The following is a 25,940-nucleotide window of genomic DNA, read 5'->3' on the forward strand; positions in this document are numbered from 1 at the left end:
GATAACTGTTGAATAATCGATTGATTATGAACAATAAACAATAATTTTTGGCAAATGTTATTTTTGAATTTCATAATGAAACTCTTGGTATGAACATCTACTTTTTTTTCAAAAATTTGAATTTAATACTGGTAACCTCCATTGCTAGCATAACTTTGTCCTCCTCCGCTACTTGGAGCTCCGTAACTTGAAGATGGTCTATTCATGATATTTGAACAAACAAAATTATAAATACTCATCGAATTCAACTAAATTTTATGAAATATTTTTTATTTAAAAAGTACCTGTTTCCGCCGTTTGGTGCTCTATATCCTGACGAAAATCCGTTATTCGACCCAAAATTACTATTACCACCTCCAGATGGAGCACCATAACTGGAAGAGGGTCTACTTTGCGAAGGAGCATTATAGCTCGAAGAAGGACCGTTGCCTCCAAAGCCTCCACTGCCACCATTAAAATTAGATGGAGCTCCGTAACTAGACGAAGGAGCTCGATTATTGAAATTTCCTGATTGAGGTCTACCCTGCGAAGGTGCTCCATAGTTTGAAGATGGTCTGCTTGGAGCACCATATGAAGATGAGGGATTATTTCCTCTAAAGCCATTACTATTGCCATTGCCACCTTAATTAGCAAAGTAAAGTATTATTACGTCATTGTATTAGCTAAATATTAATGATATTATAAATACCGTTAGGAGCTCCGTAGCTATTAGATGGAATACTTGGTGCTCCGTAATTAGACGATGGACGAGAAAACGAGGAAGATCCTCCTCCAAAACCACCAAAGCCACCACCTTAATAAAATAATATAAGAACTAGGTAATACAAATTTTTTATAAATAAGCGATAGATTAGTCGTATGTGACTCTCAATTTAATACCGGAAGATGGAGCTCCATAACTTGAAGATGGTGCACGTCCACCGCCTGATGATGGTGCCCCATAAGAAGATGATGGAGCGCCTCCTCCGAAACCACTACCCGATGATGGTGCCCCGTATGAAGACGAAGGGGCACCTCCGCCAAAACCATTACCGGAAGATGGTGCTCCATAGGAGGATGACGGGGCCCCTCCTCCAAAACCTGAGGATGGTGCGCCATAAGAGGATGATGGGGCACCACCTCCGAAATTATTTCCTGAGGATGGTGCGCCATAAGAAGACGAGGGGGCACCTCCACCAAAACTATTACCCGAAGATGGTGTCCCATAAGAGGATGACGGGGCACCTCCTCCGAAATTATTGCCTGAAGATGGTGCACCATAAGAAGACGACGGGGCACCTCCACCAAAATTATTTCCTAATGATGGTGTCCCATAAGAAGATGACGGGGGACCTCCTCCAAAACTATTACCCGAAGATGGTGCACCGTACGACGAAGATGGAGGCCCACCTCTACCTCCACCGCCATTACTATATCCACCACCTCCGAAACTGTTTTGAAGATTTGGAGTACCGTAACTGGTAGATGGCGGTAGATAGTTTCCTGATATTGGCGCTGAAAATTATTTCAAGACATCATTAAACAAATTTTAACTTGGTTCATATTTGAAACGAGAATTTAAATTGATGTATTTTAAATTATTTAATAGTATTATTAATTGAAAGCAAAAGACTGCAGATATCCGATGCTGGAAGTCGACTATTGTATTATTTTTGTTATTGAGGAGGATCTTTCGAAAATGAAAAAAAGGCAAATCGTATTAAAAGTTATATGAAACTATTCTTAGAAACTGTAAACTTATTATAGTAATAAAAAAAGCAGAATTTAGAGATGAAATTCGGGAAATAATAAAATTAAATAGTTCACTTTTAAAGACTTCTCTTATAGGCAGTTAACGATTTTATGGTTAAAAATTTTTGACAAAAACGAAAAATCTCGATAGTATTCATATTACTTGAGGTAAAATATTTTATAACCATTCGATTGACATCAATTGATTATTTGTTTCGCGACCTTTCTGAAAAATTATATCACGCTTAAAATTCTAATTATTGATTTGTCAATGGCGAAGTAATATAAAATGCTACTGGCGCGAATGCATCTCATTCTGTGTTCTCTGTAAAAAAACTTGTACTAAAAGAGCTTCGTTTAGCTTATCATATAATATGAGCAAAATGTTAATTGCATTTATAATTTCATGAATTTATTTCATTTTTTACGCACTTACGTCAATAATAAGATAATACTTAATATGAAAAATTGTGATATTGAATTTTAGTTATTTCTTATATAAGTCAGATGAAATAATTCAGTGGTAATGGGTCATTACCATAATTCATAATTATTTTATATTTACGCAAAATAAGAGAAATATTCATAATAAAAATGGGTTCTTGCATTCGAACAGTAATATACGTTTAAAACTTGTGGATAATAAACATTAGTTTATCTAATTTTTATAATCATTGAAATTTAACGATTTTGTAATTTTAAAACATTGTATTAATCATAGACGACCTTTCGAGCAACGATCATTTTATAAATAAACTATTTCCCGCAACATGTATTTATTTCATACACCAGCCCTGATTTTGTAAGAAAAGAATTATGCAATCTGTTTAAAAATTTTCGAAAAAAATGAAAAATATTTTTCAACTACGTTTCTAATTAATTAAATTTGTCTTAAACTTGCAACAGAATATTTTCTACATAAGCCCGCAGAGTCTTTGTTAATTATGTGATTGTTGGGACTTTTAACACTTTCACTATTTAAATAGTATACGTAGCATGCAAACCCATCATCGTAAAAATGTAAATACGCGTTAGCTTGGATTAGAAAACATGATTTTTTCATGGTAAAAATTATTTAAAAAACTATGATTCAAATAACTTCTGTAAAATTAATAATAAACAAAGCCATGAATTTAAAAACATTGAACTTACCTTCGGCCCTTAAAGCTGGTGCAATGATTAAAAGCAATGAAGCTGTTATAAACCAACTTTTTTTTATTACCATGGTGCTTTTCAAAATTATGCCGACTATGTAAATGTATTTATTTTGAAATTTTGAAATGAGGCACGAACGTTGAATATTCAAATATTGAATCCTATAACCAGTAAGATCGATGTGATAAACAATTAATTGAATCGTATGGTTGCGACCCTTTTGCAAAATAGATTTCGATCTTCCTCACTGCTTAAACACCAACTTGTATCTAACGCGCTAAAAACTCCGTGAATCTGCCTTTTATAGCTGTTGCAGCTCTTTTGGAGAAAGTACATGAAACACCAGCGAGCGTAAGTGGGGAACGCAGGTAAGCGATCGCTGCACTATAGACACATGAGAAATCCGAGGAGATGCACAAGCCAGATCTACTGTTACTGTTTTACGTATACGTACCTAGATATAGAAATTTGTCTAGTATCGTTACTTACTTTTGCGCTCGTGGGCTTGGGTTTTAATATTTATCAATGTACTTCTAGTATGCCTCTATCTCATTAGAATTTTTTTATTTATAAATTAAAAATGTTTTACATTCTGCATAATATATAGATATTATGTAAGACATACGAGTAAATCTTATGCACATTTCTGTTAAATATCAAAAATTGTAATTACTTAAGACTTTAATATCATAATATCAAAAATAATTTTTTGAACTTATTTAATGGTAACAAGCATAAGTTAAAACTGGAGTTTTTTTAAACATTCGAATTAGTTTAATACATATAAATTGAACCAATGATTTCAAGTTTGAATATCAAGGATTACTATCAGGGTTGTAATAATTCTTAAAAAAACATTTATTTCCGAACTCGAAAAGAATTTCTGGAAAACTTTTTTTTGAATCGTGAATAAAATGGTCTCAATGATGAATACTTTTGAAGTGACAGTAACACTAGAAAAATTTACTTTTAATCATTGATGTTGTTTACAGTTAATATTTGCTTAAAGTCAATTAAAGAAACTAATTATGGAGTGTTTTGTTAGACGCGGAATAACATTTAAAAAATTGATGTAATTGAAATTACTTTTTGCATAAAATTACGTTTAACTTTGCATTTGCTATTATAAGTAATGATGCATCAAACAATAGAGATCCGAAGACGCAACGACATAATCTTGATTAACGTAGCATATATGAACTACAACAATAGAAGAATTAGTCGGTGAAAGGAATATATGACAAATGGATTGTTCATATATTTCCTTGAAATCGTTCAAGTATAATAGCTGCGATAATTTTGACCATGAGTCTTCCATTAGCTGCTACCGCTTGACAATTCTGAAAATTCGCATTTAGGAATTCTGAATACTATACTATGGTGAGTGATTTTATAGAGACACTTAATTTAGTTTAACGAAGAAAACGACACAGCAGTCTGCAAGTATTCTTAAGTTTTAGGATCTTTTATGCTTTAATTTTTAATAATATTTATTTTAATTAAATTTCAGGAAATAATGTACAATCGAAAATTAAATTGATAAAATTATGTATCATCCACTACAGATTATTTTTCTGTTAGGTAAAATTGACTCTAAGAATAGAAGTTAAGGAAAATGCACTTGAAAATATTCTAATAAGATGACAGCTTTGACTTGACTTGAATTAAGTAATACATCGAAACATGTGTAGTAGAAATAGAAATAATTGAGTATCTTTTTTTAGATTTTAACTGTATACTTTTGCAAAATACATAAGAACATCCACTTGGTAATAAAAATACACTCGGCAACAAAATTATCGCAACAAAAAATTTCATCGAAATTTTGTCCTCTTTAAATCCATATATACTATGATAAGATTCGAGTCAATGTCGAGTTACCAGTAGTATTTGAGCGCAACACTAAAAATTACTCAAAAAAATTGATTTTTTGAACGTGTCCATGGACTACAGTGATTTTTTTTATTGAAATCTAACATACACCATCGAAAAGTAATCTTTTCAACGAGTAATTAAAAAAAAATAGAGCTCTCTACGATTTTTTTAACGCCCTGTAGGTCGTGATGAAATTTTTTGTTGCGATAATTTTGTTGTCGAGTGTATATTATACTTAAACTTTTTTGTCCCCAAAATTTTTTAGTAAAAAGTCTTTCTAACATTGTGTTTGTAAATAAAATCCAAAATGATAAAAAAAAATCAAAGTAATTCTTTTTTTTTTTTTTTTTGAAGCAAGAAATAATCAGTCAATAATGATATTTAATTTCATATTTATAGTCATAGGCAGAAAATTCCTCACCTGTATCCATAGATAATACCATTTTCCCCACTCTAACCTAAAATACGCAACTTTGCCGCTAATTTTAGGCTCTCGTAGGAAAAAATATTATCTCAAACTGGTGCAGATATGGTTTTTTAACAAAACTCGTTACAGCACTCGCCTTCGGCTCGTGCTATAATCCCTCGTTTTGCTAAAAAACCATATGTGCACCCGTTGAGAAATATACTATTTCTTAATGGTTGACAATTGACAATATAAGCATATAAAGCTTTGATAAGAACCCTAAGAAGATATTTTGATGAAAAGTTTCGAGTTTTGAGTAAAATGAAATGCGAAATTTTACGAGCCGCTCTATATTTTTACGGTCAATGAGCTTACTCGAGGTTATAAGAGAATGTTCTTGCTGGTGACATTCACCACAGGCTTATGTATACATCATTACTCTGAATGAACATTAACGAAACTCATTCATTCATTAAAATGACTCTGGTTTCATGGACAAGTTGTTAAGCTTAAGCTCATAAACTTACACTATAAAGTAAAGTAGTCGTTTTTGAATGAAATAAATAATAGCAATATACAGTAGAAATGTTTCTTTGTATAAATTGGTATATTTTAAAAAAGTACGAATGAACGGTAATAAGTGCAGACATCATTTACACGTAAAAAAGCACTTGATTGGTATTTTTAATTTGTCTTTATTGCGGAGGAGCTTTTAAATTCTATCTGCACGTAACACGTGTATGATGCATAAGCATGTGTATGAAACTTGAGTGATCAATAGATGATAATATCGATCGATATCAGCTATTTGCCTGCTTGCTAGGATGAACAAGTGGCAAATAATAGAGCAAAGTGAGGCAGTTACGACTGTTATGTAGTTGAGTTAATTTCGAGGGTATTTGGTCACGTGGCTAAACGACCCCAGCACCATAGAGTAAGCGACGTTACCTAGAAGTGTTGGCAGGTAAAAAAGGTATCTGAAAAGCTGCGCTGGCGGACGCTGACGACACGCAGCCCAAGAGAGGAGAAAACATCGAGAGGATGATAAATAAGTTGTGAGGGCGTAGCTTTTGATTGTGGAGGGCGTGGCATGAGCCGATCAATAAACTACCTCGAAGCGACTGGTGGGAGAGAGCCGAGTGTATGCGATGTAGGATGCATGCACCCGCCGAGTGCGCGAGACTTGCTCGTCAGCAGTCGCAGAGGGAGAGAAAAGCTTTTCTTTTTTCCTGCACGTATATATGCTCGATGTATAGCATGTTCACCTGGTAAACGACGCGAGTTATTCTCGTGACTACCTAGATCGATCCAGCATTTATCTTTCACCCCGATTGCCTTTTTCTCGCTCTCTCATAATCGATTAAAACTAATTGATTCTTATTTCTTTAATCTTTTCTTTTTCTTCAATAAACATCTGTAATTTTCAATACCTGGTACCATATACTCAAGAATTGCAACTATGAATTTGTAATAGTAAATATAAAATTGAAAAAAACATGAAGTTTTAATCATTGATCCACTTAATGATCCAACATTTAGTAACTATCTAAAACTTTTTTTCATCAAAAGCATGAGGAATTTAGCTTATAATCTTTTATCGAACAAATATTAATCAAAAAATAATGTTCAATAGTCTTTTCTTAACAATATTTTTATCAATTAAACTAATTGAAAATCTGCAATTTGATCAATTGAGCCAAATGAGTAACAACATTCTGTAATCGATTTTTCAATTAAATTTTTCGGAAAACCCTCTTTTGATCGTGAAGAGAATAATATATTATATATATTGGAGGAAGAGAGTTTTGTCGACTTTAAAGATCAAAATTTTAAACAATACTTTCTATATTATATTATGATCAACTTGACAATTTTTTTTTGTTGACTACTTTTTCTCATATTTGATGGTATTAGCAAATAATTTAAAACTTGGTCTTATATTACATTCAAGACATCTATGTTTACCCCTAAGTATTTTCTAATTGGCAAGTCTACCTTTTCAGGATCTTATTATTGTATTATTTAAAAGTATTAAATTCTTATGAATTTAATAATTTATGCTTTAGTTTTAGAATTAAATAGTTTACTTTTCAAAACACTTTTTTATGAATAAACCGATTATTTCACATAATTCATCGAATATCTGTACTTCATTGAAGACATGGACCTTATAAAACTTTCTAAAATAGTGCGGATGAAGGTTGGTTGGTTAAATTTTATGAAGTGCATTATTAAATCTGCATATATACAAATAAGTATATGCATAAACAGTAGCATAAAACCACAAACTCTCATAAAATAAAGACATGCGCACTTAAAACTTGCTTTGTAAGAAGTACAAAGTCGGCCATGACCTGCATCAAATCGATCTGTGAGTGCAAGTTATGAGACAACCCTCGTTGATCTATAACATCAACCAGGTTACCAATTCATTTAAGCGATAGTTACATCAGAAAAATCATTCACCCCATCTGTTCAATTTTAAAATATTATGTCTCGATGGAAAGTTGTTTTACATTAGTTTTCAGAATCGAGCTTTATCTGAGAAGAGTTTTAGAAAATGTGTAAGTCGAAGAAAAATGCTTAAGTTTTTTAAAATAATTTCACATTTTTAACTCAACCTAAATGAATTCTAAAAATGTTTGATGAAATATTACCACTTTCTTACGCCCATTTTTTTAGAATAAAAAATTCTCTGATTTGTCGACAAATTTTGCGGGTGTTTGCATCTATTTTGAATGCTGAATTCACTTCTATTTTTGCATCGTCAATGAGCGCATTCTAAATTTAATATTCAAAAGTAAAAGTATATTTTATTCATTTTAAACCGTAGATTTAAATGTTTCCCAGAGCAGAAAAAATTGAAATTTACCATTTAATTTTAAAGTTGAATCCTTAAAAGGTTTAAGAATTCCAAAAACCGTTGCCCAACCTACTTAAACCATCGTTATTAAAATTGAGTTTTTACCGTGAAATATTCTTAAAAAACAACGGTATACTTTGTTTTCATAAATTTTCATTTTAGTTTGCTTTATAATGCTTTGGAAAATTTAAATTTATTGAGGCAAGAGAATTATTTTGTTTTATCAATGCACATATGCATGAGAGTACATAGTAAAAATACATAGTATACATTAATAATCATACTCTACTTTCATACCAACTTTCGACTTCTATTACTCAATGAAATTTTTCGTTTTATTAGATTTAAGATCTTCAGTGACATGTTTAGCAAACATGAATATTGATAAATATATAAATTATTTTGATTGTTAATAATGGTTCTCTTTTCAAAAAATCATTGAATGCCATAACTCGAAATAAATTGTGTAGAAATGTGTGCTTTTGTACAAATTTGTTTAAAGGTAGCTTTAGATTTTATTAAGGAAACACGCCCCTGTAATTTTATCTGTAAATAAAAAAAAACATGAAAATTGAATGTTAATTATTGAATTTTTATTTTTTGATGTAAAGTTATGATTTTATAAATCTTATCACATCAATATAAAGATGACTATAATGCATTTAATTATGTAAATTGGTCCGGGACTCATCTGAAATGAATTATGATTTCAAAGTATTATGCTGTAGAAGTCTGACCTCAATTTATGACCTATGTTGGTTAGTCGAGTTCTAAAAGTTTTGGTATATCTTCCTTACTTTTAAATGAAATAGATCTCGAAGAAGAGGCTAGAAAAATTTAATTCTGTCTAAAATATAGAGAAAAGCCAAAAACAGTTTTTTCAACGTTTATTTCTGTAAGTTTAGACCGATAGATTGAACAAATAATTTAAACAGAAGTGGAAACCACTTAGGTCATTTTAATAATTAAAAGTATGAGAGCCATTTTTTCTTATGTAAAAAATTTTTTAACATAATTTTACATCAAAAACAAAAAATGTTGAAATTAACATGTAATATTTATGTATTAAATTTATAGGTGAGAATGCAGATGTGTCCCTTTAACTTACTTAGATAATGTTTAAGACTTGATGTTAAAAATTGTTTGCAACGCAAATAAGATTAGTATCTACTCTGACTAATTTAAAATTTAACGTTCATGTAACATTAGAAAATAGTTCACGTGCGTTGAAATTGATCTTGAAACACTTTTCAACATTAATTTTTCATTTTTCCCAGCAGCAGTTATCTATTTCATTTGAAAATGACTAAAGGAAGCTTTAAACGTTTTGGACAATAAAAAAGTATGAGACATTTTTTGAGTGCATTTATAGTATTAATTGAGTTTCACTGCATCCGTGCTAAAAATATTCTGCAGCTCTGTATTACTGAAAGCGTGTAACTATAAACAAGAAAAAAGAAAGAAATCGTTTGAAGTATGTGTGTGAACGATACAAAATAATACGATCAATAACTCCCCTACTCCAATGAACTAAATTCTTATGACGCCAAGAGGCCAAATTGAGCTTTGTATTCACGGCCACAAATGCATATATTATTCATTGTAGTTGGTTTTTATATCACAAATTATGTAGCCAAAAATATGCATGTTGAGAAGTTAAATACGATGAGATAGAATTAAAAGCAATAAAAAATATTCCATCTATAAAAGTCGTATGGGTTAAAGGTGCCTGGTAAGCAGACAGGGTGAAAGATAGAGGAAATTGCATAGCGAGATAAACGAGAAGCGCTGCAAGCTTCGCTGGAGATTCGCTTGATCGCGAACACGGTGATGCGGCAAGCTCGCGAGTGCCAGGTGGGCAATCGACCTGACGCTCGGAATACCAGCAGCAGCAGCAGCAGCAGCGCAGCATCGACCAGGTCCGTGCCTGAGAGGGAGAGAGAGAGAGAGGAGCGCGAGGGAGAAAGAGTGAGACAGAGAAAAGGCCAAAGTCCACCTGGTCCCTCCTTTGCGTGCGCACCCTCTCGTGCCCCCCACCGGGCGATCCTCTGGGTCACGTGCGGCTGCGCCCTCGAGCCCCGTTAAGCGCGCGCACAGCCAGACAGTGGGAGAGCTGGCGGTCGACGTAAGGAGAGCTGCGCACCCTCGGGTGGGGAGGCTTCCTGGGGCAGTGGCGGGGAGGATCGCGAGGGCAGACGCTCCAAAGCCATCCCGAAGGTGAGACACGCACGTCCAGCTCAAGCGAGACGCACCGCTCAACGAGAGCTTTTTGGTCTGTGTAAGTACTCGATCATTAATTTATTATTATACATTTATCATTCCTCGACACCTTCTTCGTCTTACGCGTCGAATAATCCGGCTGAATTGTGACGGATTCGTGGAAAAATTATTTCTGCAGCTTGCAAGCTCCCCAAATCGTGAGGGACCAGCGAGATTTTAACGCTTGGCGTGGCTCCACCGTTACTCAAATAGACTTCAACAGCTATATAGCAAAGTTAACGATGAGCTCGATCGATCCCTCGATTTGCGATTGCATTTTTTCCGTTACGACTGCTATTTTGTCCTCAATTTTCGGCTCTTGACAAACTTTTATTGATTCTCCATAAAATACCTGAACGTTATTATTTTAAAGATAATTTACTCATACATTTTGTTTGTTATCAAGCTGAGAATAATTTAAAAATCTTTACATCTTTTCACGTTAAATTGAACAGTTTATAAAAAATCATCACCAGTCATGTATTTCAACAATCAATTATTCTTTCTCGTACAAATTACTTTCAAATAATGTTTGAAAGTATACCTATGTTAATCGATGTCATTGATACACATATCCCTGATTTTAGAAATCTGTATCACCCCCTCGGTAATTTGAGCCCCGTTGCTCTCTAACCATTCAATTTGTGATGCTCTTAACGAAAAAAATGAAAGCGTTGAATATCGTTTGTTGTAATTCGAGTAACTATCATACAAGCATCATGTGTTACTTACTAGTTTTCCTTTGCTTCTATTGGTTTACTTATAAAAAGTTTTCAGTGATAATTGCTTTACTGACTGTATATTCTGTACTGAAGAAATGGATCTCTTAAAATATCGCAATTGTATTACTTTTCTAAAGAAAATATCACTTATACTGACCCAAAGAAGCCAACCAAAATCAATAGATATAACTCGATACATCGAAAGGAAAGATGATTTTTTTCATAAATATTTGACACTTTTTCTGAAAATTTGTAAAACTTTTTGAATAGTTATTATTAAAATCAAGAGGAACAAGAGTGCACTGCTTATCTATAAATTGTTAATGAAGGCCAAATATAGAAGGCCTTTGACTTCGTGGCGACTTTGTGCCAATTTCATTTGAACAATCAATATTAAGCATATAGAAATCTCAGCTATAACGTGATACTTTCACGGTGTTTATTTTCACGCCCTACCACAGGCATTTCTAGCACTTACTTGAATACGTATTTCAGTGGTTAAATATAAAACAATCTGTATTGATTCATCGGAAAAATTTTAATGGCATAATATATCACGTTTAGAGCGACGAAAAAAACGTTTTTACGTGTCAATACCAGTGAATTATTGATATTCCGAATGTTCCAATGTTTATAATTGATTCATTATGAAAAAATGTGTGTAAAATTGATTACAGGCTCGGTAGAGGACACGGCGTAAAAGGTGGAGGGCTCCGGCACAAGTGGTACAACGGAGTCGATTAACGATTCTAAGGAGGATCCGCAGGCAGCGGACGTAGCTGCTAAACTGAGTGGTATCCTAGCTGGACTTCCGACCTTTGCCGGTCCCCAACGTCTCGCCACTTCCCTCAGACAGAAGTTTGCCGATAACTCGGGTAAGGCTGGCTTTCTTACATTTAGCGTTAAATAAAATTAGGCTCAGTGTTCTTTTCTTGCACAAGTATACATCGAGCAATCGCGCCAAGCCCCCCCAGTATTTTAGCCTTGATTTATAATCACAAACCCACTATAATCAGAAGGTGTCTTTTAATAATGATGATTGCTTATTTAATTTTCTTTCACTCGTGTGACGATATATGTTATTTGGTTTTTGGGATAAAAAAGGTACCGAGTAATAGAGTATAAGATCGATTTTAGATAGTAGATGCAAAGATAAATGTGAGATTTTTATTCAGCGAAGAGCACATTTACTTTAGAAAATTGATTAATTGTTAGTTTTAAATAAAAGTCATCATGAACTTTTGCTCTGACTTTAAATTGGACAGGAATCATACTGACGTAATCGGTTCGAAAATTCAGCTGCGCTATTCAGGCCGGGCCGGGCTTGGGCTCTTAGATAAAAAAAAAAAATTACAATAACATTGCTCAATATTAATTGATTTAAAATTGTCCTGATGAGGTTCAGGTGTAATATTAATGTGAGCGCTCTGTTGTAGGTTACCCCTGGCTCGGCCTGATGCGCGTCGTCTTACTAGCTGTTGTAACTTGTCATCAATCCGATTGTTATCAAACAACAACAACAATCAATACAACAGCGACTTCATCATTATTGTTGTCATCGTTATCATCACCATCACTATTATCGCCATCTCCATCGTCATCAACAGCAACAACATCAACGACAACAGCAAATACAGCTACAGGAACATCAAAACTTTTCCAGCCATCGACAGCGGCTGCATCAGCGTAATGAGCGTTCACCGGAGATAAATATAAACTTCTAAACTTTGAAGTAGCTATTGCCACTTGAAAGTCGAAAATTTTCGATCATTACAAATAAACAGTCGAAGGTTCAATTTTTACAAGGAAGTGCATTCGAAAGATATTGCAGAAAAGAAAAAGGAGACAAATTTTTGTAACTTTGGTACCATATTGAGAGATGCTGGTAAACGCAACAGCTTGAAGTAGCAAAGAAATAAAAGTACAAGAGAAAAAGTCAAGATTATATAGAAAAAGGTTAAAAAGTTAAGCAATCATGGCTGCCATTGGTTCGATAAAAGTGCCCGTGCTGAATCTGGAGTTGCGCGAAGTAAAGGACATAGTATGGGAGAAGACCCAAGAGCCACAGGCGCAGCGAAAGCTCATTTTGGTCATCGTGTGCATCGCTCTGCTGCTGGACAATATGCTCTACATGGTGATCGTGCCGATCATCCCGGACTACCTGCAGTACATAGGGACGTTCTCGGACGACCCTCCGCCAGTGGGCACAAACGGCACGACCGTTCCCCACCACCATCACGGACAGGACTCGGCGACGGGGATCCTGTTCGCCTCGAAGGCCATCGTCCAGCTGATGATCAATCCGTTCTCCGGGGCCCTGATCGATCGGATCGGCTACGACATTCCCATGATGATCGGGCTCTGCATAATGTTCCTCTCGACGGCTGTGTTCGCCTGCGGCCGCAGCTACGGGGTGCTGTTCTTCGCCAGGAGCCTGCAGGGGGTGGGGTCGGCGTTCGCCGACACTTCGGGACTGGCCATGATCGCCGACCGCTTCACCGAGGAGAACGAGCGCTCCAAGGCCCTCGGCATTGCCCTGGCCTTCATCAGCTTCGGCTGCCTCGTGGCTCCGCCCTTCGGCGGAGCTCTCTACCAGTTCGCTGGCAAAGAGGTGCCTTTCCTCATCCTGGCCTTCGTGAGTTTGGCCGACGGCTTCATGCTGCTGCTCGTCATGAAGCCCTTCAAGGAGCAGCTCAAGGAGAGCCGCCAAGAAACTGGACCAACGATTCCAATATGGCGCCTCTTTATCGATCCGTACATCGCCGTGTGCGCAGGTGCGCTCATGATGTCCAACGTGGCGCTGGCTTTTCTCGAGCCCACCATATCGCTCTGGATGGAGGACCACATAACCCACGACAACTGGAAAATGGGCATGATCTGGCTTCCCGCTTTTTTCCCCCACGTCTTCGGAGTGGCCATCACGGTGAAAATGGCTAAGCAGTACCCGCAGCACCAGTGGCTCATGGCAGCGGGTGGTTTGGCGCTCGAAGGTCTCTGCTGCTTCATCATTCCCTTCTCGACCTCTTACAAATTCCTCATGATTCCGATCTGCGGCATTTGCTTCGGCATCGCCCTCATCGACACGGCCTTGCTTCCAACGCTCGGCTACCTCGTCGACGTGCGCTACGTTTCGGTTTACGGCAGCATCTACGCGATCGCCGACATCAGTTACAGTTTGGCTTACGCCATTGGACCCATCATAGCCGGAGGAGTCGTGGAAGCCATCGGCTTCACTGCCCTCAACGTATTCATAGCCATAAGTAATCTCGCCTACGCTCCGGTTCTCATGTACTTGCGCAACATCTACGACTTCAAACCCTTCCAAGACGAAGCGAACATCCTCATGCAGGATCCACCCAACAAGGAGTATCAAACCTACGTGCTGCAAGAGCAGAGGCCGACAACCGGAGACGTTGGCAATCATCTCACTTCGCAGGCAAGGATAGAGACCAACGTCGACCAAAATATCGAACCCAACTATCAGAACTACGGCGACCAAAGCTACCAGTATCAAGGTCAAAATCAGCCGAATCAGGCTCAGAACTACAATACGCAATATCAGCAAGACGCTACTAGCTATAATCAGAGCCAGCAAGATGCTTCGTACTCGCGATCGTCTTATCAACCGCAGCAGTCCATCTCCAGCGCCGGTCATCCAAATCCATTCAGAAATCAAGCTAACGAGCAGCAGACGAGTGAAACCGTCAATCCTTTCCGTACAGGGATGTACTAATTTTTAAGCTCGCCTTAAAGCGACTTGCGCATTCGAAACGACAAATAATCAGTAATGTTATAACGTAGTCGGTGTGATCGTGCTCGATAATTCAAGATTCATATTTTCGTGGCAGGCTTCCAGTGATGAAAATTTTATCAACACAGTAGTTATCTTCGAATCTTCGAGTGCGGAGTATCGGTGCGAGAAAATACTAGTCATTTAAAAAAATCGTTTGGACTGAGCTCAGGAGTCAGAAAATTATAGAATATTATCGTTGCTACTGTCAAGAAAATCGTTACAGTTTTGTTAATCTATGAAAGGCAATTTCCTAAAAATTTATTGCCAAGTGAAATTCTACACTTTTATTACTCAGTATACCGAAAATATTTGATAAGTTATTCAAAGTATATTTGAAGAACTCTAAAAAAATAGTTATGCCATTTGTGTCGAATATTGAAAGTGTGTGCGTACAAGAGTGTGGGTGAGTGTGTGAATGATGTAAGAGGTAAAATATATCGATTATCGGAAAATAAAAGATGAAAAGTGTGTCATGTGCTAAAATGTGCTTGAAATAATATAAAACTACATTCAATGAAGGATTTCTTTTACTTCTTTTATGGCGTAAGTATTAACAGTGTGAACTTGAGTTAAAATTCAATTTTACATTTTTTCTATTTGATTGCAATCGGTGAAATTTATTTATTCCAAATTAAAGCTCACACCATAAAACGGGTTCAAGAGTCACTTTTATACATGCTTTTGAAAACAGTTACTTGGCACATAAAAATATACAAAATAATTACCATTAATGAGTAAACTGAATACTACTAAAATACCGCTATTATAAGACTTGCACTCTAGATTATAAATGTAATGTATGTATTGTTTACTAAGTGTTTCTTCTCGATCATGAAACATTGGTAAAAAATGTATATAAAATTTTTTATTTAAATATATTTACAATTTAGTTCGACATTCTTGCTGAACCAAGATAACATATCAAGGAACGCGATTTATCGTGATTTCCAAACGTAGTATAAGGATAAATTAACTTAAGTGAGTATCATAAGTAAATATAAGTCATTTCGTCTAGAACAATAAGTCGGATAACATCGAGTTGGTGTTTAGTTTCATTTTGTGGTACTAAGTCAATTCATTAGTAATCATTTAGTAATGTAAATTCCAATTGTTTTTGTTGAATAACACCGTTATTACTATTTAGAATTTATTAAAACAAGTGTTAAACATAAAATTTGAATATTCTACTTCAAACTTTAAAATGTTAGAGACAAATATAGAAGTTGAATAATTTCAATGCAGTCGCTTGATTGCGATAAAAAAAAGTTTTACAGTATACACTGAATAATAAGTTGTTACTCTAGAATAAATCAGTCTATGCTTACTGCTCATATGCATGCAGTCGTGCTCATAATTAACAACATGTCTATATTAATGCTACTACATAAACCAACAAGAAATCGAAGATTTATTTTTATGAAATTTTCAAATTTTTATTTAGTCTTGAAAAATTTTCGAGGCGCGGAGATCAAAAAATAAATATTTTACACACGAAATAAATATTTTACATAATGAAGTGCTCTGTTTAACGCGCAGAACTAGGAACTAGGAGCTGGTCTCTCGTGATTTTTAAATAATTATTTTCTTTAATTCTTCCACGATGGAAGGTCTTCATAAAGCTTAGAGCTTTAATTATATGTTGGAGCATATAATTTTTTATTGGAAATGTTATATTTACTATTGGAAAATGCTCAACACAATACATATGCAATATACACACAAGAACAAAATACGCATTGATATATGCTACTGTATGTGTAGCGTTGAGAGCTTGCTAATAATCATGAACGAACATTGTATGTACAAACTATTACATTAAAAAAAACACAAAGAAATCATTCAAAGCTGCTATTTAACTTCCGATTTATTGTACATATAAAAACGATAAAATTCAAAATTAGGAATATGAATTATGTTTTTAAAATCGTTAGATACTTAAATGATGGGATATAAAAATTATATTATTCGATAAATTGACCATTTAAGTCCTTTTTTCAATGACTATTAATAACCGTTTGGTTCTAATATATATAAGATACAAAAAAATTAATACCGCTCCTATGGCATATTTTTTTATTTCTGAACACCAAACACACTTACGTGTAAATGAATTTGTACGGATATAAGTTCTGCCTTAACCTTATCAAATGTTCGTTGCGATTTCTTCTATTAACACCTTACCTCTGAAAAATAAAAAAATTGTAAAAAAATCCTGAAATAAAATTCACGTACATTTATAAATTTAAGTTTTGAATATTTAATATCTATAAATATAGATAAAGTTTTTTTAATTTTTAAAAATTAGATATTGATTTCAAAAGAAAAGAAGACATTTTAGTTAATTTTGTAAATAGCTGCTATATTAATGTATATATTTAAATATGTGCTGTAAGGCTGTATACAAGTAGTTTCCATTTTATTTTCTTCAATTTTCTTGTAAATAAACTTGAAAATTTGTTCGATGTTATAAAAAACCGAACACATAATATACTTGCTAAATGTATGCTATAACTAAATTGTCAACAAAGTTGAAAACACCCACTTATCACCTAAATTGTACATTATTATTATATTGAAATGTTAAAGTGTATGTCGTTAATAATTGATATCTTAACACATACTCATTATGTTGGGTCTCCATCTAGAAATTTATATGCTTAAAATGCATACGTGTTTATTTAATATTTTATTTATTTTGAAAACCGAATTAAAATAATTTGTATATTAATATGCTTGTGGAGATCATTGATTTTCTAAATTAACCTTTCAGTTTCATCTAAATTGATATTAAAATTCTGCAAAATATTCGTTTCGTGCATTCAAAATATAGATTATCGATACATTATTACTGTCATGTATTCAATGTTATAACTATGAATATCATTCTCATTAGAGCAATCTTTCGTTCAAAAAGAGGCTCGAATTAGAAATAGTCTTATAGTTAGTGAACATGCTATTTATTCAAAAAATAAATAATGTATATAAAAATGAAATAGGCCATTCATGTTTAATTTTCAAAAATGTAACTTTATGTTGTGTAACTTGTTTACTGTCTATTTAAAGAGATTTTTTTTACTTCAACAATCGACAACAATTTTTATTTAAAATCGTTAATATAATGAGTTAAAACATAAAAAATATTTTTTAGTAATATTTTCATGAGCTATTATATGATTCAAATTTAAAAATTATATACAGTTAAAAGTTGTTTTCAAGCATAATGTGATTCTTTTTTATTTCGTAGTAACACCACTGTATTCATTTATTCAAAAATATTAAATGTCAATTTATAAAAACGTTTACTACGAATATTATTTTATTCTATCAAAGAAGTTAAGAAACCATATATAAAATTGTAACAATATGAATAGTTATCACACGAGTGGCGTCGTTCCAGAAAAACAGCTCTTAACTTAATATATCTGCAATTGATTACAACATTTTACAAATAATGGTTTACGTAAATGTGGATTTAGCATGTAAACTTTGATTGATTGATAATAGTAAACAATGTAAAACGATTAAACTGGAGTAACAATAGCTATAAGAAATTCCACGTATTGTCGTCTGGAATTCATTATATGCGAGTTGTATAAAAATAAGAATGGTTATAATTTATTATGCATTTGACCACGTGTGTGTGATCCTGTAAAATTGTTGAAGTAATTATTAAATACGTCATTGTTACCGAACTATATTGATTTCTACTTTCTTACGAGACCTTTTTAAACCTAATAAATAAAATTTATTTTTTATTTTTAAAATAATTATTACAATATATTGTTATCATTATTGTTATTATTATTATTATTATTATTATTATTATTATTATTATTATTATTATTATTATTATTATTATTAAGACACGTTCTCAGGATTCGCATTTTCAATGAAGATTTTGTCAAAGGAAAAGCGAAGTTCTTTTTCTTTCTATCTTCTTTATAAGTTGCACAAGCTTATCAATTATTTTCTGAAGAAACTTGAAAAAAAATTCCAAAATTTAAAAAACATCATTATTCTCCACTAACTAGAAATTATAACTAATTTCATTTTATTATAAGAATTTATACGGAAATTTTTAACTTTATATACATAAGTGTACTTTATATGACGAACGTAAGTATATATAATATATTATAAAAGGATCAGGGAGCTTAATTTGTTCGTTATTTTTTAAAAAGTTGTTCAATTTGGAACAACAAAAATGGATAAAGAGACACAAATAGAAATCCAAGTGTATAGAAATAACTATAAGCAAGAGGAAAAGTGTTTAATTTAGTAAGGTAAATATTGTGGCGTGTACGATGAATAGTGTTACAGACTTAGTATGGTATACACTATACACCTATGTGTACGTATCCGCATGCGTATGTCATGCTTTAGATTCTTCGATTCCCCTTCGGTAGTTTGATTCGTTCCCCCTTGAAACAACCATCCCTCGCCACCCTGTAATATAAATATTATTACACTTTGATAGGGTAGGGTTGACACTTGTCAAAGAAAGTAAAGATGCGTGAGGATATGTTAGAGAACCATTTTGATAAATTTTTAGGTTTATACAAGATGCTGGAAATATAAATTGATCCTATGAAAATAGCCTGTCTTTATTGGCCATTTAGTATTTTTTGGCAATAATGCTTAGCCAGAAAAAACAGCTTTCACTTTTTTACATTGAAATTCATTCACCATGCCAGTTGAATTACTTACCTACAATGCATGTGTTCCCGTAGATCGTATCTTTTTTATAATTTTATGCAGGTAGGTAATTGCAAGCCATTACTTAACAGACGAAAAGTTTTTTCGTGTTTTCAACCTATTCTTGTATACTTTTACCGAGTAATACTTAATTTTTTTTTAACTCATCCACAGAATTTTTAATCTTAAAATTAATTCATTTTCATATTGTCTAAAGATAGTTAAGTTTAGTTCCATAGTAAAGCTCCGAAAATTCTAGTTAACTTTCAACTCAATTATCGGACGTGAAAAAAGGGTATCGTAAAAAAGTATCGCAAACCTTATACCGCGTAAAAAGTGTATTAGATGAAGTAAAATTCCTTTCGTTGGTGCTTACCAATGAAGCACAAATTATCGGGTTTTAGAATCGCAAAGCATTGTAACTAAACTTGTGCTGGAATACACGTGTCCAACAAGGGGATGACTCATCAACAGCCACGTGAAGATAATAACAAGCCAAGTGCTTCTCTAAATAGCACCTGCTCTTTTATAAATGACCATTTTATTATATCGAAATACCCCGTTGGGCCACAAATCTTTTGTCATGCATTAGAACCCAAATTGCAACTCGATGAACTCAACAGCAAAAATCGGAACTTTTCAAAGACAAACAGCATAAGTTTTTCATCCGTAATAGCTTTGATTTTTTGAAAATTTTGAATAGTCCGTGGAACTAGAACTATTGTTTCTAAAAATTATCTCCTTAATAAATAGACGTAATATAATTGTTCTTAAGAACGTTATAAAAATGTTACCTATGAACAACTGATATATATAATTTAGACGTTTTCAAATTGACGTAATGAAAAAACTACAAAGGCATAAAGTAAAAAAAGTTTCATAAAAATAAATGCAAAGCTTGTTTTTTGTTCCAGAGGGATGGCGAGATTCCGTTGTGGGGACTTCGCGCCGACTGCTTTCCAGCATCAGCAGTCTATCCAAGGACACCTCTTGTCCTTCTGCTACGGTAAATATATTATTCCATAAATATACTTGAAAGTATATAATTTGTAAAACAGTAAATTTGAGATCAATCTACTTTATGAATAATAGTTATTTACGATATAAGTGCCGTAAGTGGCAGGTCCGAGCACAGGGAGAGATCAATCACAAGTTTTCTCCCCGATAGGAGTATTGAACACTTTTTGAAGTAGCATAAAAATTCTAACTTATTCCAGAACTACCTGGACCGATGAGTGCCAGTAAAAACCATTTTTTTATTCAAATATAGTAAATAGCTGCGTCGTATAGTTAGAATTTTCGGGAAATATAAACTTCGTTGCAAATAAATTTTGTTAAATAGGCAGTGGTCGGGCCTTTTTTGTATACAACACGTTCTAAGTGCTCAGTCAAACTTGGTAAAATTGAAACTCTTTAAAAAAGTGAAAAAATGATTATACGAAAACGTATTACTTTAAATTGATACTGAAAAAATAAAAATTCTCACGGCAATGTATTAATATCGTGCTTATAATTCATTTTCATGCATGTCGCGTTGTTTATAGCAAGTGACGATGAATCATTTATATAATTTATTATCCAATCACACATAACAAACAATTTCAACTAATAGCTTCTCAAACAGAGGACTGAATCTCGCTTAGAAAACTCCGAGTCACATACGTGCTGCTGATTTTATAGTGGAACATTCTATCTATACGATGAGATAACGTTGAACTTTCACTTTAGACATCATGGTTTTCGAAAGTAAAACTTCTATTCATGGTCTTTCATTATAATGAATACACATATTCAAAGTAGTTTTTTTAATTTATTTGAGAAATTTTGGCATCGATTAAAGAGATGCCAACAATCTATTTTTTTTTTAAATGCATATTCGGTATTTCATTCGAATTATCTTTTACCTAAGTTTTGTTTTAAATTATTAAACAATCATTAATTATTTAAATGTTAAGTATTCCCCCACAAATGAATTTATGCTGCCAATGTTTTTCAATTCTATTCGACTTATATTTTTATAAATAGACGTAGCTAATAAAATGTGCCTCAAGTTCATCTATATACAATGAACTTAAAGTGGAAGTAATTGAATATTCCTACTATCGCTAAATTTTTAGAATCACAAAATGTGGGCCACACAAATCAAAAGTTAATCTTTTTAGATCAATAACAAGAACTGCAAGTTTTTCCGGCTAAAAACAGACGATCATAATGAGAATAAATTAAAATTAAAATCGATACTTTTGTGTTAAATGTTGGTTGAAGAAATGAATAAAAAATAAAGTGAAAAAATATAACTCGCTGGGTACAAAGGGGAACAAGTCTGGCTTGTGAAAAGATTGCGCGAATAACAGTGCTCGTGTCTTGGGGTGTCACTAATTGGAAGGGAGTCCACGCGTAGCGAGGGACGGCAAACTTGTTATCTTTTAATTGCTGTGGAGGCTATACGCGCGCTTGTTTTGCATTGACAAGCCAGCAAAGAAACGCGCCCGCCGTAACTCGTTGAACAAAAAGAGAGAACAAACGCTTCTGAATATGTTCTATGCTGTTCTGAAATAAGCTCTTCCGTTGCTCCTTGTTTCCCTCTCGATAAGTTGCGCTTACTATAACAATACGATATAAAATGTAAAAAACTTTATCGAGTTTATTTTTTGGCCTACGTTCATGAATAATAATAAAATTTGATAAAAATTATCCAAATTTAAATCATGGAGCACTCGTAGAAGTCAGGCGAAAATAATCTTCAAGACGAAAACTCGAATTGGCAAAGCCTTGTGAAACTACATGCCTGAAATGAAGATTCAAAAAAAAAGTATGCGTAAGGTAGCAGGGTACAATAATCCGATTGGCTGAAATGTAAGTCACATTGACACCACTGTCACGCGTGAGCAAGCGATTTCGATTGTTATCGCTAAAGGGCGTTCCGTTGTACGGGCGCGCGTGCACGGGCTCGAAGTGCGTCGAGTGCGCGCGGGGGGAAAAAAAAGAAAGAAAAAAAAAAGCATTCTTTGTCCAACATTCACTCGGCATACACATAAACGCAGTTACCGATCATTGCGCAATTCAGAAAGCAACTTTAAATGATGAATATTACCGATCCATTTCTGTGATAAAGGCGTACGCGTGCGCGGGTTAATTGTTTTTTCCGGAAACGAGCATTCATTGTTGTGTAAAATTATCTCTCTCTCTCTCGAGTAGCTGCGGAGGCTCTCGCGATAGATATCATAATGAGACATTGTTCAACGCGTTATCGAATTATCATCAGGCGCTCGCTCGCTCGATGCTGCAACGCAGCAACAAATTGTTCACTTTGGGCTACCGTTTATAGTTCAGATGTTCGCGCAAAGCCAAAGCGAATCAGACAGATGATGCCGAAAGCGCCTTATCTTAACATGAGCATCACGTAGCTCGTTGCTCACGTATTGCAGCGTGTGCGTGCGATCTAGATGAAGATCATAGAGGATACGGAACAACTACTACTCGAGGGGGTGCGGAAAAGAACGACAGTGTGGCGTGGTCGGGCGCAGACGAGCGCAGACAGACGATTGCGGTATTCGCGTCACGGCTCCGAGTAAATCTAGCGAGGTAGTTGCGTATATAACGAGTTTCATTATCGCGAGGGACATTACGAGTCGCTGTAAGTCAGCCGCGTACCTTTTGAATTGGCTCAAGGTAGAGGATTTTTTTCACGCTCCTCGTAATGCGAAACTGTTCGCGAGCCTGCTCGACGACGACGTCGACTCGGCGCGCTCCTCTCTCCGACTCTATCCTCGCGGCAGGCTTTCGACCAGCTGCTAAACTCCAGCGATTTGTCTGCAAACTATAGCTTTCCACTGTCGCTCGTCGTTCATTTTTGCTATCTTTCTTACTGATCGACGCTTCAAAATCTTCTTTCCGGTTAACTCGATCACGAATTTCAGATCTATGGCTTCTGTCCCATACTTGGATGCAAAATTTAAATAAAGTCTCAATCGACAAGTTGAAAGTGAAAGTAATATTTTCATGTTTTATCGCCCCCTGCACCTTTGTTTTTTCATCGCAGGCGACGTGACGAAATTTATCGAAGGGTACAGTCACACTAGACTACTAGTAAATACAGTCGTGCAATCATATAGATGAAAATGGTGAATTCACAAGGCACGTGTGCATCGAAGCGAAGCAATTATAGCAATTATTTTTCTGCCAGTGAGACGCAGACAATCGTTTCTGTTCGCCCTCTGCAAGGCTACTTGAGGATTTTCAAGTTGAGACTCGCGCCTAGAGCCCTCGCGAACGTTTCGCTTGACGTACGCCATGCACGTGCGTGTGGCTCGCCACTGAAAGTATAGCTCTGCGTATAATGAACCTGCTTAAAAAAACAACCTAGCGAGCTTTTCTTCGAATTTTACTTTGCACTGTCTAATTTAAAATTGAGTCACCGTTGCATTTCTTATAAAAACATGAAATTTTATTTGCCAAATTAAGAAAAACTCAATGGTTCTCGATTCGATGGCTACGTTATAATAAAAGCCAGAGGGAAAACAGCAGTAAATTATTCGACTGTAAAAAGTGCCACATACTTCCTCGAAGAAGTAATATCGATCGGCATAAATTCAGAAAACAGTACTTGTGCTAAAAATAGTAACATTTAGAGAGAAAGGGGACGAGAAAATAGTAGTAACTAACTCCCTTATCGACATTTAACGGCTAAATCTACAAGTTAATGAAAGATAGAAAAAATAACTTTCCCTGGGGCAACGCTTGGCTTTATTAATGCTTTAATATTTACGCAGAGTAGCTAATGTATAAACATCTCGCTTATTAGCACATTAGCAAATTGATGTCCAGCTATAAGAATTTAGTTTAATGATTCATTTGATTATATTCGCGTTTTCTTCCCTATGATTCTTCCTAGTATCGAGTTCACATTATCACACTTATGAATTATATTAGTAAGTCACTTAATAAGAATATTACTTTACTCCAATGCAGCAGAATTATCAATTTCTAAAAAAAAAGCATATTTTTAAAACCTTCACTCCAGTGAAAGTTCAATGGTAGTTATCGTGAAGTATGCCACTGAAGAAGCGTAAAAAATTTAAAATAATAGTTATTTATGTAACAAGTGCCCAAAAGGCGTTTTTGGGCACGAGTGTGCGGAAAAAGACACGAGTGCCGGCCATGCCGGCACGAGTGGGTGTTTTTTCCGCACACTGTGCGCAAAAAGCTGGGCACGTGTTGCATACAAAATTTTATGCAATAGTAGACGAAAAGTACTTTCATTTAAATGAGACGTTTTACCGCACACCCGTGTCCAAAATGAGACATTTTACCGCACACGAGTGTCCAAAAACGCTTTTTGCGCACTAAAAAATGTGCGAAAAAAGACGTTTTTCGTCATACTATTGCATAAATATTTTATATGATATACTATGAGAGAAGCAAATATCAAACCCCGCTCGGCTATTTTATTTATTTATTTTTTTACTTAAAACTGTATAAATTTGTACCTTTTTCCAGAGAGACGATCCTCTACCGAGCTTACCAGTACCAAATTTGGAGTCGACCATGCAGAAATACCTGGCCCAGGTTGAGGCCGTAGCTCCAAATCATCTCGAGAAAACTCAGAGCTTAGTGCGGGCGTTTCTTGCTGGATCAGGGCCTAAATTACAACAGCGTCTCATTGAACGTCAACAAAAACTTGATAACTGGGTAAGTAATTCAACTACGTCATTTAATCATGATTTTTAGTATTGAAAGAATAGCGAAGAAATAAAAAAAGTATAAAAAAGGTACAGGTTGTTGTTAAAATTTACTTTCACTTTCTTGAGATTTTTTTATCGATCGAAAATTTGCAAAACTTGATTGTATTTTTGGTTTCATGTGTATGTATAAAGGAAGCAAAAGAAAACTCGTGTTCAAGTACGACAAGAAAAAAAACAAAAATAGACATGCTTCTTGGTAAATGGCTAAATTTCGCTCGTATTTGTAAATGTAGGAAGGAACAGTTTGTGCGTGATCAATGTGTACGTGCCGAGCTCGTGTATAGGTATATACAGGCAGGCATGATAGCCCTCGGGCCTCGCCGAGTGTAGAGTCAGAGGGTATTTAACTCCCTGGGGGATAGCCGTGTTCTGTCGAGGGTCGCAGTCCTGCTAACCCTCGACGATGCTCATAAATAAATAAATAAATGGATTTGTATGCGCGTATAGTAGTAGAAAGAGAGAAAGAAAGACCGACAGAGGCAGAGATAGAGAAAGCACAAATCGGATCGAACACGGGGCTTTCGTGAAAGAGGATGTTGCTCAGGGGTGCGTCTGTGTATATAGCTTATTTTTTTATATAACTTTTTACATTTCTTGACACGCTAACACTCCCGCTTTGTCATGGTAATAATACTATTACGATTGCAACTCATAACTGCCTTGAAGATACGTTAACTTACGTTGCAGCATAGGTACA

The 25,940-nt window shown here is 34.6% G+C and overlaps 2 protein-coding genes across 4 annotated transcripts in view; one reads left to right on the forward strand and one right to left on the reverse strand.

The window, feature by feature from the left end:
- Positions 1-32: 32 nt before the first annotated feature.
- On the reverse strand, positions 33-2,964 carry LOC106651298 (pro-resilin-like). Its single transcript, XM_014369738.2, has 5 exons — positions 2,884-2,964; positions 880-1,494; positions 689-793; positions 285-621; positions 33-198 (listed from the first exon to the last, which is right to left on the reverse strand). The coding sequence occupies exons 1-5, from the start codon at positions 2,954-2,956 to the stop codon at positions 123-125; spliced, it is 1,206 nt and encodes a 401-aa protein (XP_014225224.2). The 5' UTR covers positions 2,957-2,964; the 3' UTR covers positions 33-122.
- An 8,750-nt stretch (positions 2,965-11,714) lies between these two features.
- LOC106651602 (vesicular acetylcholine transporter) overlaps positions 11,715-25,940 on the forward strand; it is a 30,180-nt gene continuing 15,954 nt past the window's right edge. Inside the window, exons 1-3 of one of the 3 annotated variants that reach the window (XM_023462289.1) lie at positions 11,715-11,886; positions 20,414-20,505; positions 24,999-25,190. In XM_023462289.1, the coding sequence (XP_023318057.1) occupies positions 25,047-25,190 (144 nt within the window). In that variant the 5' untranslated portion in view covers positions 11,715-11,886; positions 20,414-20,505; positions 24,999-25,046. Of the gene's footprint in view, positions 11,887-12,447; positions 17,063-20,413; positions 20,506-24,998; positions 25,191-25,940 lie in introns of those variants that run through there. The other 2 variants (XM_023462288.1, XM_023462287.1) reach the window with 2 other exon arrangements.

Source organism: Trichogramma pretiosum, unplaced genomic scaffold, assembly GCF_000599845.2.
Source record: "Trichogramma pretiosum strain Unisexual culture from Peru unplaced genomic scaffold, Tpre_2.0 scaffold9, whole genome shotgun sequence".
Taxonomy (NCBI): Eukaryota; Metazoa; Arthropoda; class Insecta; order Hymenoptera; family Trichogrammatidae; genus Trichogramma; species Trichogramma pretiosum.